The sequence below is a fragment of the Thermobia domestica genome, unplaced genomic scaffold, assembly GCF_964235325.1.
Source record: "Thermobia domestica unplaced genomic scaffold, izTheDome1.hap1.1 HAP1_SCAFFOLD_251, whole genome shotgun sequence".
NCBI classification, from domain to species: domain Eukaryota; kingdom Metazoa; phylum Arthropoda; class Insecta; order Zygentoma; family Lepismatidae; genus Thermobia; species Thermobia domestica.
In genome coordinates this window covers 39011-54918 of record NW_027655968.1, presented here as the reverse complement: position 1 = coordinate 54918, position 15908 = coordinate 39011, and the positions used below count along the sequence as shown (strand labels likewise).

The following is a 15908-nucleotide window of genomic DNA, read 5'->3' as shown; positions in this document are numbered from 1 at the left end:
ATCTACGTCTACTAAGTTATACTTGAACATACACTCAATTTTGGTATTAATAATGATAGCCATTTTGTGGTCTATCTCCGAAGACTCTTATCAGATTCTACATGGAACCAGCAGAAATGCATACTATTTCAAACAAAGAAAGTTGGTGGACCTCTGTCGAAGTTATAGAACTTATCACAAACTTGGGTTACCAATTATTATGGGCCAAATTAAGAGCCTTCTCATTTTTGAAAGTTAGTTAAAACTATATCTCAGAGCCCCTCAAGTTAGGAAAATAATACTCGGTATAAAAGATTATGATTAAAAATAATTGAGCGTTTTCCACTTCTAAGGGGAGAAGGAATGCAATTTCTATTTTTCTAATCCAAACAGACACTGTTTCATCAATATGAGAAAATGACTGAACCGTTTAAAACTTTTTTTTTTTTTTTGTTTTTAACAAAGTTAGCATTTGTACCGTATTTTTTGTCATGTTACTTTAATTAAAATGTGTATTCTAAGAGGAAAGTTAAATGTGCCAATAATAGAGTATCTCTTGAACTCCTCATGCTAGGAAGGTGAAACTTGGTACATAAACTCCTTATTAAAAATAATTCGACACGCGCCTCAGCCTTTTAGAAAATTCTGCTTTTATAGGGGAGAGAGCTAAGGGGTAAGTTTCTATATTTTTTCAACATATAAAAGTGACCCAAATATTTTTTTCAAATATTTTTTCCATTAACCTATACTTCCTGTGCGAAAAACGCCATTTCAGCTAGTTTACTTTTAAATAGAGTGCAATATAAGTGTAATTATTGTGCCATATCATTCTTGTTTACCCTTTGGTACTTACCTACAATCAAGGTGGAGAAATTAGCTTCCTTATAAGCCAGGCTCGCGCCATAAAGTGAGCCGAGACTCATATAAATGAAGTAGAGAACATTTGGCCAGTGTGTTTCCATGGATCGAGATGACTGGTTGGGAGTCTTTGGTTCAACTCCTTCAGCAACAGCTACTTTGGAAGGCCCCGAGGCTCCCCTCTCGCTCGTGCTGGAAGTCATTGCTACAGCTAACAAAAGAAAAAGAGGGAGATATTATATATATATATATATATATATATATATATATATATATAGAGAGAGAGAGAGAGAGAGAAATATTAAAAGTTACAGAAGAAGTTCTCAGGTCACTAATCTTATGCATAAAGCTGAATGTATGTTTGTCCACTATACAAATCCACGCCGTTGGCTTGGCATAATTCTAGGTAGCTGTAGGGAAGAGACCGTATTATTTAGAATGTATAGTCAGCTGATTTTATTATTATGAGTATATGAGACCGAATTGTAAAAAGCGGCGTAACGTTAGGAACCGCAATGAAAGCGGAGCCGACCGCAGATTGAGGGCCAGCAGACTCCTTTTCTGAATCAGAAAGTCGTATTGTGTATTATGGCGGATTTACATAATTGTTCTAAGTGGTTTATGGGAGAACAGAGGAATTATCACAATTTCAATTCCACACTTTAGTTTTTCTAAGGTCGGTGCAATTGTTGAGAATGTTCACTGTCTCAAAAAAAAAAAAAAAAAAAAACCAATATCGCTTGCATATGCTATATCGTCTCTCTCTTTCCACCATATTGCTTTCCTTTCTCCCAGTGTTGCTATATACATAGGTTGAAACTTTAACAGTGACAACACTGCTTTAGAGACGCTACGCAACGGACTTAAATAATGTCCCTCGTACCATATATTAGACTTACCTTACCTCAGCACAAATGGACTCTCCCTTCCGAAGTCACGGGTCACGCGCAAGGGTAGTAGACGAGAACAGAGCCTCGTGTAGCGGACCCGGACAGTTCATTTTACACACAAACACACACGTACACAATTGGTGTAAGATAAGGTTATTATTGTCACGATGTTTCCGAAACAAGAACTACGGGATTGGCTAAAAATTGAATATGCAAGAGACCATATAGTATGAGAATGTCATCAAGGCCTTCAAAAGGCTTGAGGAGAAACTGCATTGCCTTACAGAACAATGGTAAGATAGGTACGAGCCTTCAAGGAGAGACGTCAAAATGTGGGAGGCACTTCGCTTCCGTTTCAGTGAAGAAGATGTGAATGCTGTTACCGCATTACTGGACGCTGATCGACGTCATAGTATTCATGAGCTGGCCCAAGAGAATTAGCGCACTCGACTGTTTTGCACATTCTGGAGAGACGATTGGGCATGAGAAAAATTGCATCACGGTGGATTCTGCAGAAGTTAAGGGAAATGTAGAAGTGGCTACAATACGACGCTGCTCGTACCCACTTGGAACGCTACAAGCGGGTACGAGAGGCTTTCTTACGGCGTATTATTACGGTGGATGAAACATGGGCCAAATCATACGAGTCACAATTGAAATGTCAAACAAATAGTGGCATTATTGTTCACCACGAAAATTCAAAGTTCGTCAGAACTCCAGTAATGTGAAAGTTATAGCAATTCTCGTGTTTGTATGACTGGGATAGTGTAATCCTAACACACATCGTTTCCCCATATCCGACCTCAATGCTCAGTATATTAAGGAACACAACTTGCGATCAGTCTTGAGAAAGAAGAGGCGACACTTTTTTTTTTTCTTTTTGCAGAACCCATCCATCATTTTCCTGGACAACGCTCGAGTGCATACAGCGCAATGTGACTGATTTGTTCGATTGATGGGGGTGGGGTGGAAGTGCTCTACTACTCAACCTACTCTTTGGAGTTAAGCCCTTGTGACTTTGACTTGATTTCTAAGATGAAGGAACTTCTTTGTGGCGTTCGTTTCAGAACTGTTCAAAAGATTCTTCAGGGAGTAGACAGGTACATTAGAACTATCAACACAAAGGGTGCTGCTACAAGTATTTAACTACTTCCACATCACCGGCAATGGGAAATACACAATGCTAATGACTATATTGATGTTTTTTAAACATTTGTAATATGTATCTATTTGTATCAATTGTAAATAAATAGTCATCATCATCATCATAGGTATTCTGCCTTTATTGGCAGGTCACTTGCCGCAGCTGAGAAGCTTCCATGCTCCACGGTCCTCCGCTAACCTTTTCGTCTTCGCGTATGATCTTTCTGTTTTAATATCATCCATTAATTGTAGTCTCCTTCGCCCCCTCCCTTACTTTCCCGCCACCATACCCTCTAGGACGTCCCTCATGATACAATCTCTTCTTAGGCAATGTCCCAACCACTTTCTCTTCCTCTTCCTAATAATATCTAAAAGTGTTCTTTTCTCACCCACCATTTCTAACACTCTCTCATTCGTTTTCCGCTCGACCCAACTAATTCTTTCCATTCTTCTCCACACCCACATTTTGAAGGCTTCCAGTCGATTTTCGTCACATTTACGTAATGTCCACGTTTCCGCCCCATACAGTACAACACTCCACACGAAGCATTTTATGAGTCTTTTTCTCAACTCTTTGTTCAAGGTCCCACAAAACAGACTTTTCTTTCTTTTAAAGGCTTCTTTCGCCATTCCTATCCTCACGTTCGCATTTCATGTCATTACTAAGAATACTACCCAGGTATCGAAAACTATTCACTTGTTCTATTTTCTCCTCTCCTACTTTTATATTTGACACAGACCCCTTCGTTCCAATCACCATGGCTTTTGCCTTTCTAACATTTATTTTCATCCCATATTCTTCAAAGCCCTTTCTCATTTTTTCTAACATTTTATTAATTTTCTTTTCAGACTCTGCAACAAGCGCCATATTGTCTGCAAATCTTATACATCTAATCATTCTACCTCCTACCGAAATGCCATCATCATCATGTAGGCTCTTTTTTACTATCTCTTCTAGATAGACATTAAATAGTGTTGGCGAGAGGCAGCACCTTGTCGAACTCCCCTTCCAATTGCACTCTCTTCCGTCAGTTCTTCCCCTATCCTAACACTTACTTGTTGGTTCATGTATAAGTTTCTTATTAGTCTTCTATCTTTCCATTCCAACCCTATCTTTGTTAGAACTCCCAACAACAATTCCCAATTCACGCGGTCAAAAGCCTTTCTAGATCAATAAATACAACATACACCTCTTTCCCTTTTTCTATAAACCTTTCACCGATCACCCTTAATAATCCAATAGCATCTCTTGTGCCCTTGCCTCTTCTGAACCCGAACTGCTCTTCCTCCACGTCTTTATTTGTTCTTCCATATAACCTTCTGTTCAGTATTCGGAGCAGAATTTTAGCTGCATGAGATATGAGACTAATAGTTCTATAATCCTCACATCTCTTTGGGTTCGATTTCTTAGCCATCGGTATCATGATCGTTTTCAGAAAGTCTCTTGGCCATTCTCCTGTTTCATATATTTCATTGCATAGTCGCCACAATTCTTTCTTTCCCTTGTCTCCTATATTTTTAATGAATTCGATTGGTATGTTATCTATTCCTGTTGCCTTTCCATTCCTAATCTCGGATATAGCCTTTTCAAGCTCATCCCGAAGAATACTAAATCCTTTATCATCCTCGCCTACTTCATTTTCCACTTCAACATTTAGGCTACACGGTCTATCCCTACTCTCATATAAGTCTTCAACGTATTCTTTCCACCTTCCTATGACCTCATTTCTCTCGCTGACTACCTTCCCATTCTTATTTTCTACTGCCATCATAATACTCCCTTGTTTCCTCCGAAATTCCATAGACTTCAACTCCTTGTACATTTCCTCATATTTCCCAACTCTTTCTAATTCTTCTATGTCCTCGCATTTTCTTTTGTAAAACTCTTCCCTCGCTCTGTCTGTTTCTCTTCGTAATTCATTATTTAACTTTCTGTACATCTTTCTGCCCTCTTCTGTATCAACCTGTTTCCACAGTTCCAATCCTCGTATTTATCAATCGTGAAACAAGAAGACGCGATTATCTCGGCCGAATCCGTTATTAGAGTCAATCCATTAACATTTTAACGGGTAAGGGTGTCTTAAACGGTGGTCATCCATATCCCATTTGCAACTATTGAAATAAAAGTGTATAATTGTAAAATGCTAGAAGTTACACATTGCCCAGTTAGATGGCAGCAAACACCGTCCATAGGCTGACATCTACAGGTCAAAATTGAAACTTCTAGACACGATATTCTTTACTGTTTCTAGCAGAGTTTATTCTTAAATTATTATTGTATTATTATTGTTAGGGGTTGTCCACATATTACGTAACGCGGCAAGGGGAGGGGAGTGGTTCGGCATTGCTTTATGAAGTTTGCAAAAGGGAGGAGGGGCTTTGCGTCTTCGTTACGTAATGTATGTTTTTTAATTTTTATTCTCAGGTTTACAATGCAATCTTTTATACAAATAATTTTACTCAGTTTTTTCTTTTTTATAAATAAATAAATATTTCTATTGTTTTGGGAAATTGCGAATATATAACGTATATAAAATGAATCATGCAGAAGGATTCGTAGACACTACTAGACACCATCATCACTGATGGCGAACCCTGTGAATATTACAATACAATAAAGCTCCGTTTTGTGGCTATCTTTACATTGCATTTAGGGCGTACAAAGCGTAACCACGAAAATAAGTAAAAATTGGTAAAAAAACAAAAATCAAAAAGTGTTACGTGACTAAGAGAGGAAGGGGTTTGGCTTTGTGTTACGAAGTATGACAAGCGTGGGAAAGAGTAGAAATTTGTTAAAAACAGCGTTACGTAATATGTGGATAGCCCCTTACTCCATGGACGCTACGCCCCTACCATTTTGACTCTTGCCTAAGGTTCACCTGGTTTCGTATGAGCTTTAGATTCTATTCTATCCCAATTTTAATTTCCACACGCCCAACGAAATTTTCCGAACACCATTTTCATTTAGGAGAGGACAAGAGATATAGCCTAGACCAATGATGGGAAAACTTTTTAGGAGAGGGGGGGGGCACAAGGAGAAAATGAAATATTTTAGGCGGGTCAATATAATTTATTAAAAACAATAGCAACCAGAGTCTTCATTCATCAGATCAGAAATCATGCCGCAAGCCAGGGGCGGATCCAGAATGGACTTCTGGGGGGGGGGGGGCGATAGGTTGTAATACTAGAGCTACTTTTAAGAGCTCTAAACTTTAGGATGGGTTTTATTTATATATAAAATAAGAAAGTTTCCTCTTCTGGGGGGAAGGGGTCGATCGCAAACCGGATAGAATTTTCAGGAGGATTGCGTTTGAACCACAAGCCTTAGTTTGTTCATCATTTGCTTAGATCTGGTAGCCATATTAAACTCCCAAATAATTAGATCTTAAAATAAACTTTACTTTAAAAAACCAAGAACCATTACTTTATTTTTCTTATCTTTTTACCAATTTCTCTTAATAAACATACATCATACTGTACCTAGGAAATTCAATCTGTTGACTCTTTCAACTTTTTCACTTGTTGTGTACAGGAAATACCGTTCACTCGAATCTAACGTGCGCCTGGGTTTTCGCCGTGAAACTAGAGAGCTTTTTTCGGTGGCGCAGATATGTAACACGCACATGGAACATTTATTTTGCGTTCGCAAGAGGCGTCAGGTTAAGGGGGAGCCAAACTGAAAAAGATATTTCTTTTTAAAGGTTTACTTCTATAAACCAAACCAAAACAAATAACTATGATCTAGCTTTGTAAAGCATACCCTTTCTTCATCGAACTCTGCCTAGAAGAAAATCAGTTTAGAACACTTTCCAAGTTGCAATCGTCTGACATTAGATTTTGAAAAGGAATCATTTGATTTTTCTGCGTTCTGTACAGACTTCGAGACTATCATGAATGAATTTAATGCAAGATTCTCAGATTTTGACAAACTAAAAAACACATTGCATTATTTACAAATCCATTGGCAATGGACATCGAAGAACAACTTCCAAACTTACAGCTCGAACTTTGTGACCTTAAGGCTGATTCATTCTTTCAGACGACAAAGAAAGGAGTAGATTTTTTCAGACTACTTTCTAATGAAAGTTTCCCTAAATTTTGGGAGTTTGGTCGGAAAATAGTGTCACTATTTGGTAGTACTTATTTGTGTGAAAGTGTGTTTTCCATCATGAAAATTTTGAAGAATCGCTTCAGAAGCTGCTTTGGAGATTCTTCTCTTTTATATCTTCTGCGGCTCGTAACAATAGGAATGGATGTAGATATCCCAGCCCTTGTAAACACTGTCAATCACCCTCATTTGTCACGTTGAATAGGTATGTAATATTTTTTCAATTTTTTAAATATTTTTCTTTTTTAATAATAATAATAATAATAATAATAATAATAATAATAATAATAATAATAATAATAATAATAATAATAATAATAGCTGCGGCCCTCCACCTTACTAGTAAAGACGGTTATGGCCCTCAGGCTCGTTATAATCGGACACCACTGGTTTATAAGAACTATGACTTGCCGAAAGAAGTACTACTGAAAATTCGGACAATGGCAGGCTACATAATCACAACCAATCCACAATCCAACGATGGTTCACTCAGTTCCAACGCCTCGGATAGCTGTGATGTCATCGATGATGATTTATTTCAATTAAACTGATAAAATGGCTGTTAATTTTTACAAATCAGATGAGTTGATGGATTTTATTGTGATTTAGTCATGTATGTTCCTTGTTAGTCTTCTGTGAGTAAAATTTAACATTTCATATTTTACTGTAACTCACTTATAATCCTACACACAAAAAGGGGGTTTAAAATCTACAATGTGGGTTATAGGTTAGCAGTTCAAAATCTAGCTATTTTTTGCGTAAAAAGCTTATTTCTGAAGACCATCTGGCCTATTTTCTTCAGAGGTTGTTGGCAACACTGAATATTATGTTGAAATGCGAGTAGTGTCACTACCGACGAAACACATGTACATTACTTAAATAAAACAATGCAAAACGAATTTATCAGACTTCTGCTTATCAAGATTCAAGACAATCTTTAAAAAAGCTTAATAGCAATGGCCGAACCTTAGATCTTGTTTTCACAAATCTCTCAAAAGTTACAGTTCAAAGGGAATGCGATCCACTGGTAATAGAAGATAAACATCATCCTCCCCTTCTTATTCAGTTTACAGCATTGTATTCAACCCAACTTAAAACAGTGCCTAACACAGTAGGTTATAATTTTAGGAAAGCAGATTTTGAAAGACTTTACCGAAACCTATTAGCTGTGGATTGGGGGATGCTGCAGAATATTAAGGATGTCAATCACGCTGTCGATCTATTTTATGAAGTATTGTATCAAATATTTGATGATTGCATTCCCCGTAAAAGAGCAACTAATAAAATCTACCCTACATGGTTTACCCCGAATATTATTAATAAAATTAAACGTAAAACTTATCATCGTAAAAAAAGTCGTCTCAGTGTAGGCAACACTAAGTACCATGAAAAGCAATTTCGTCAACTGCGTAGGGAAATTAAAGCAGAAATAACTGCTACTTATAAAGAGTTTTTAAGCAGCACAGAAGATAAATTAAGGAATGATCCGAAATTATTATGGTCCTTCATTAAAAATAAATCGCGTCACTTGTCTCCTGACCGCATACAGTACAATGGTCACGACCTTACTGATGATAGGGACATAGCTAAAGCATTCGAGCAACATTTTAGTTCAGTCTATGGCTCCTTAAGAGTGGACTATGATGTATCGAGCATGTCTCTAAATGATCATTCCAGTGCTCTTCTTGATATATTTTCACTACCTCTCATATCTGAAAAAGAAATAAAAGAAGCAGTAAGGAAGTTGAAATCGAAAACAGCAAGTGGCCCAGATATGATCCCAACGTACATTGTGAAAGGCTGTTCAGATATATTCTTACAACCTCTGAATATTATATTTAATTTATCTATAAAAACATGTACCTTTCCTGAAAAATGGAAGGAGTCAGTTGTGTGTCCAATACCCAAAACAAACTCAGCTAGTAACATTGAACAGTTCCGACCAATTTCTATCTTATCTGCGTTTGCCAAGGTGTATGAATATATACTGCATAAGCGAATAATGGATCATGTTAAACCTGCATTATCTGTCAGTCAACATGGATTTCTGAAGGGCAGATCTACTGTATCAAATCTAGCACTAATAGCAGACTACATTTCGAAGGAACTTGACAAGCAAGGACAAGTAGATGTCATATATACTGATTTTTCTAAAGCATTTGACGTCATTGACCATGACATTCTCTAAAACAAACTGGCATCCTTTAACTTCTCGAAATCAACTCTGCAATATTTTGCTTCCTACCTTCAAAATCGTAAACAAACTGTACTGTATCGTAATCATAAATCTCAAATCTTTCATGCAACATCTGGAGTCCCTCAAGGCTCGAATCTGGGACCTCTACTTTTCATTTTGGCGGTAAATGATCTTCCTGAGTGCTTTCAATTTTCTAAAAATCTACTCTTTGCTGATGACCTTAAAATATTCAACAGAATTGAAACAATTTAGGACTGTTTAGAACTTCAGAGTGACTTACAAAATCTTGAAATTTGGTGTAAAAACAACAAATTTAAGTTAAATGTTCGTAAATGCAGTTATTTAACATTCACTAGAAAAGAAAAATATATTCAATATAATTATTCAATATTAGGGGAAAAACTAAAAAAGCTTGATTTTATAAGGGATTTGGGAGTTATTTTTGACTCAAAATTAACCTTTATTCAACATATTGAAACTATTTGCAAAGAAGCCTACAAAAATCTTGGATATATTTATCGAGTCAGTAAAGATTTTCAAAATGATCAAACTTTAATTGTGCTGTATTATGCATACGTCAGGTCGAAATTAGAATATTGTAGTAATATATGGAACCCTAATATACAGAAATACTCATTCTTGATTGAGCGTACTCAAAATAAGTTTTTAAGGCTTCTTACCCTTAAGAAAACAAAATTCTATCCAAAATTTGAAAGCTACATTAACTTTGTTGAAAATTTTAATTTTGAAACATTAGAACTCAGGAGAAGAAATATTGATTTATTGTTTTTACACAAACTCTTTCATGGCAAAATAGACTGTCCTGATCTTAACGAAAAAATATGTAGGCTATCCAAGTACCATCCATTAAATTGCGCACGGCTTCGAAAAATACTTTTTTTTTTTTTTTTTTTTTTTTGTATGACAGCGAAAACAAACGTTTTAAGCAGATCTCCTATATGGAGAGTTAGTGCAACCTACAACAGGTTAGTTAAAGAAAATTTCAACCTGGATGTACTGGCAATGGATGTAGGTAGTTTTAAGAAGTCTATTAATTTTGTAAGACAAATGTAATTATTACCAATAGCTTTATTAAACTATATAATCTGTATAACGTATATACGGTACTATGTAACACTGTAATTAGGCCTGTGCCTGTTGTGTTATATGTCAATAAATTAAATTAAATTTGAAAATGCAAAATAATGTTTAATCATACCTGATTGCACACTTGATTTAATCCACACGATCAGGGGCGGATCCAGAATATGATCAAGGGAGGGGCTAAACCATATTTTGCCGCTTTATCCAGTGTAAAGCAGGATTGAAGCCCATTTTATCCTGTGTATATCTAAGCGTCAAGGGGGGGAAGGGGGCTATAGCCCCTATAGCCTCCCCTTGCATCCGCCACTGCACACGATGACGATGTTGAACAAATGACGATGGTAGTAAAATTTGTTAAAATTATTAAAAATGAGGCTGTAAATGTTAAGGAATACTACTTAGGCTTGGTATCTATCACAAGTACCACAGGCGAAGGTCTAACAGAATCTCTACTTAATGAATTATGCAAACAAAATATCCGTTTAAAAAACCATGAGAGGACAGGGGTATGACAATGGCTCGAATATGAAAGGAAAGCATGGTGAAGTTCAAAAGAGAATACTGGACCTTAACTCTCGGGTCATTTTTGTGCCATGTGGGAACTGTTCTTTAAATTTAGTAGTAAACGATGCTCTGTTTCGCCCCCTTCCAGTAGACTTTTTTATCCGTAAAATTCAGCAAATGTACAACTTCATTTCAGCATCAAATTACCGCTGGTGCATTCTAACTAAACATTCACCAACACTGACAGCTAAACCTCTCAGGAGCACTCACTGGGAGAGTAGAATTTAAGCCATATTACCATTAGGGTACTGTCCAGGGCAAATTTCTTGACGCTGTGTATGAAGCTTTCCAAGAAGAAAAATTTGACGCCTTTGGCAGAAACGCTGGTTTGGAAATTACTAGAAAATTGCAGTTTCAAATTTCTTTGCTGTACAGTCACCTGACATGAGATATCGTTTAAAATTAACACGGTTAGTAAAATGTTACAAAATGTCACCTCCGATCTACAAACTTCAATGAATTTTATCTAAAGTGTCCAAGGAATTCTGGAAAAAATTAAGTCTGATGATGGAATGAATGGTGTAATTATAGACGCAACAAAGCTTGCAGACAAAATTGGAATCAGTGCTGAGTTTGGAAAAGAAACTCAAATCCATCCAAAGAATATAAAAATGAGGATGAACCTATTGAGGCAGGAAAAACATCTTTCAAAGTCAACTTTTTAAATGTTATGCTTGACAAAGCAATCACATTACCAAAAGAATAATTTCAACTTACAGAAAACCACAGTAAATGCTTTGAATTTCTATAACAAATACATCATCTGCAAACATAGGATAAAGAGGCTTTGAAGAAAGCACATATGAATCTTGAAACTATGTTGAGTGATGAAGAGGAACGTGACATTATTGGAAACGATGTCTTCAGTGAGTTTCATCATTAAAAAAAAAAAAAAAAAAAAAAAGGATATGTGGATTTATTTCCAAACATTTTAGTAAGCTTAAAAATACCCCTCACTCTCTCGGTGTCAACGGCCAGTAATGAACGAAGTTTTTATACGCTAAAATTAATAAAGAACAACTTGAGATCAACTATACCTCCAGAACGATTAAATGGACTACCTCTGATGGTCATTGAAAATGACATACTCAATGAAATCGATACGGATGCAATAATAAGAGATTTTGTCAAATTAAAAGCCAGAAAAGTGTCTTTATAACATGAACTTTTCAGTAACAAAGAAAACGAAAAATTAACCTAATTACCATAATCGTATCACTAGAAAGTACTGTGTAAATATGCTTTTAATGAAGCATAATAGCATACCTCTTTGTCAAAATCAAATCTGTATTAATATTTGACTTGAAGCTCATGAGTTTTATTGTTTCGATTTTTATGTTTCAGTTGTACTTGTCAAAATACATCTTAGGTAAATATCATAGTTGTGTCTTGTGCTTATTCAATAAAAATGCTATTAATTATTAAAATTGGAACATTGTTCTGTATTCATCTACAGTCAATTAGTTATAATTTCGCCATTTCTCGTTAATATTCACAGGAAGACTACAGATATTGAAAAATGTTGCAATTGCAACAATTATTTGAAGAATTTTTGTCCATTACAACTTTCTAATCTTTTATTATCATTTAGATGGGGGCGCCGAAATATTGTTTGCTTACATTTAAGAAATGTCTAGAACCGGCCCTGGTTATCTTGCACAATAAAAAGCGCTTTTAACATTTTATTCCTTATCTAACGCCTTGCTGAGACTCTTGTTATTTCTTGATAATCAAGCTGAGTTTGAGTTCTTGTATTTTACGCCCTTATCCAACACCGAGGTTATAAGGAGCCAAATCTACTCTTAACGTGAACAAATAAGTGTTGGCCAATGGTCGATTTTTAGTTGCGATTACCATCTTTCGATGGTGCTTCAATTTCACCAGTATAGCAATAAAATTGTCAACCAGTTTTCGACTTAACTACCAAAACTAAACGTTGTATATACGGTGTGAATATTGGTTGGTTGAATTTAACGAAATTAGGAACCATAATTTGTAGTTGAATTAAAAGAGAAATTCATTGGTTGAAATTAATGGATGTTACTACCATAAATGCTTGTGTCCCAAAGTTGTTTCTCACTCACGAAGAATCATAAGAGAGGAACATGTATACGGTTAAAGGCTACAATTTCTGTAGGAGGTCAGAAGGATCCAATTTCTCAACCAAAGAAAAAAAGAAAAATCAACTCTTTTGGTCTCTTGAGGAGCTGGGAACCACACAGGCCCTTAGCCAGCCCAAAAGTGTAGGGGGGGGGGCGATCCAACCATATTATAGTTCATTTGCAAGTACCGTGAACATTTTTGAAGGACCAGTAAAAATTTAGGGAGCCCAGCCCCCTAGTCTTCCGTGAATACAGTCCTGGAACTACGACCGATGCTTGAATTTAACTTCCCGTTCAGCAGCAAGGCTATATGGGACGTGGACCTACTGATTAACGTGGAATCCGAACCACATGAGCTCCCGCCGGGAATCGAACCCGGGTCTCCCACGACAAAGGCGCGTATGCTAACCGCTTAGCGACGAAGGAGCTCGACCGATGCTTGAATCGATGCAGTTCGTGAAATAACCATTGCAAACTAGCACCCAAATTTTATCACAAGATAGTTTTTGTACTCGAATCAAATGCACTATCGATTCTTATACGCATTCTGGCTCAGTGGCACCTAGCTTCTTTTTGCTTTCGATATACTACATGGCATCGCAAATATAAATTATAGTAGTGTAGTATATACGTTTATATAAAGTAATGACTCTATGTAGTGCTGAGGATTGTTACTGTCACAGGAGACATTGACTGATACAGTTTTTCTCAAGTAATGGTATATAATTTTTAAGTTCCAAAACTTCGCAACAAACCTATGGGACTGCGTTATCTGGTTGAGAACCATTGCTCTAGCCGACCTGCATGGACGAATTATCTAATGATAAAGTCACCTAAGACCTTGGTAGATTGGTTGGATAGAACTTTAGCGTTCGAGTTCTCCTTCAGCAGCGAGGCTATATGAGACGTGGATCTACAGTTTATGCTGGAATCCGAGCCACCGTAATATACAGAGCGATACAATATTTTGGGAACATATTCCTCATACCAAAATAAGAAAAAAAACTGTTCAGATGGATATGTGCTCAAAAGTGGATAGTTTCGGAGCAATAGGGTGCCGAAAATGTGAAACAAGTGAAAATTAAAAGTGCATAGCTCTACTACTATGGGGCCTATCGTAGTCGGGTCAAGACATCACTGAAGTACTGGTAAGTGAACTATCAAAATATCCATGTTTAAGAATGCTCCAGTACTTCCACACTAATTTTTAGAGAGGTAGATGGAGAATGATCATTTCCAAACAATCCCTCTAAAAATGATTGTACCGAAGTACCGATCTGATGAATCTGTTCCCAAAATATTGTGACCAACTTTTGTTACACCCTGTATTCAAATTTCAAGATTCTTCCACTTGTAATCGAACCTGAGATCCCACCCACCAAAGATGCACTTTCTTAGCCACCATCAGAGAAAGGGCTATCGCAAGCCCTCTGTGTCACTGGTTGGAATCACTTTCAAACAATGGATGTTAGGTAGTGTTCCCCCATCATTCACTTAATTTTCATCATTGATTTCTTATCGTAAAACTGAAGAATACATATAATACGCATTCTAATTTTGCAGTTCCCTACTCCAAAATTCGCATTTTCAAGGTTAAAGAGGATGTGTGGATGAATATTGACGGGGAAGAGAGGAACGGATTTATCTTTAGATCGATATTCCTATTTAAGAGTCTTCATCCCGGCGAAATTAAAATACCGTTAATTTTACAGTAATTATCTTATATCTTCAAATAGATAAAAGATAATTGAAATATGGAACAAGAGCGCCCTAGACAATATTATTTTGCGTGAGGTACCGTTATTACAAGTCACCTAGTGGCTTTCCGTTTTCACCTGTTTAGAAACGCGAAAATAAATGCCAATTTTCAAAATGGCTCGAAATCAAAAGCAGATAAGTGAGTCGTGATAACGGTTTCTCATGTGAAATAATATTGTCTAGGGTGCTCTTGTTCCACATTTCGATTATGTTTTATCTATTTGAAGATATCACATAATTACTATAAAATTAGCGGTATTTTAATTTCGCCAAGATGAAGACTCTCAAAGGAAAGTGTAACTAATTATCTACATCATACTTACCGGAGGCCAAGTGTGTCCGTTGTGCTCGGTGAGCCTTCCAAAAGCCTACTGATCGTTCTCTTCTGGGTAGGGAAAACAACAATGAAATATTCTTATTAAAATAAAAGGTTAAACTCCACATGCATATGGGACGCTCCCTGACCTTTTGATTGCAAACAAACAGGTTTCTGTTCCTCTGATAGTCAAGCGTTTGTCTCGTTGACTCTGAATCCTTAATGCCATTTGCATTTATTTAATTTTATGCTAATGATTATTTTAAGCCTGATTGACTGCAGCGTGCTTAGTGTTCAGCGGCTTTTAGCAGTGAACAGTTTAAAAATGAGAGGTGTATGATTTATGCCCTTATTCCGTAGTAGCCTTCTCAAATATTGCGGTGTGTAACGCAACGCAAACCTTACAGAAATTAAATATTAGTGCTATGCCTGTTATCGCAAACTAAAACACATATTTTGTTTTGTGACACTGTAAACCGTTTTACAGGATGCGAATTTTCGTCTCCTTTTTAGTTCTCTACGTTACAGAACGATGGGAATAAAATGAATTTTTTTTTTCAGTTTAAGATCCCACGATTACGTTTTTTTTAATCCTAAGGGAAATGGATTATTAAAGGCAAATGAAAAAATGCTGGAACGAGAATGTGGGAGGAAATGGGGGTACCCCCAGCGACGTAACTAGATTAGCTGTCGCCCAGGTCAAGAACTCGCCTTCGTGACCAACCAAATCAAAACGCTCACCGAACACCTCTTATTAGCATCACACAGTAATTCTGTTGTTCCATTTTTTTTCTTCAAGTGGTAAAGCTTGATTTTAGAATGGGAGTACATAATTTAATTTTTAGTACAAGACAGTGCTTAAAGCGACACCAGATGAGGTGACGGTATG

The 15908-nt window shown here is 36.6% G+C and overlaps 1 protein-coding gene across 1 annotated transcript in view; it reads right to left on the bottom strand.

Annotated features, from left to right (window-relative positions):
• The window catches only part of LOC145676626 (acyl-CoA Delta-9 desaturase-like), a 39528-nt gene extending 24352 nt beyond the window's left edge, over window positions 1-15176 (bottom strand). Inside the window, exons 1-2 of the mRNA XM_081747459.1 lie at window positions 15027-15176; window positions 833-1048 (exon numbers count right to left, since the gene is read on the bottom strand). Coding sequence (XP_081603585.1) covers window positions 833-1048; window positions 15027-15147 — 337 coding nt within the window. The 5' untranslated portion in view covers window positions 15148-15176. The remainder of the gene's footprint in view (window positions 1-832; window positions 1049-15026) is intronic.
• Window positions 15177-15908: the final 732 nt, after the last annotated feature.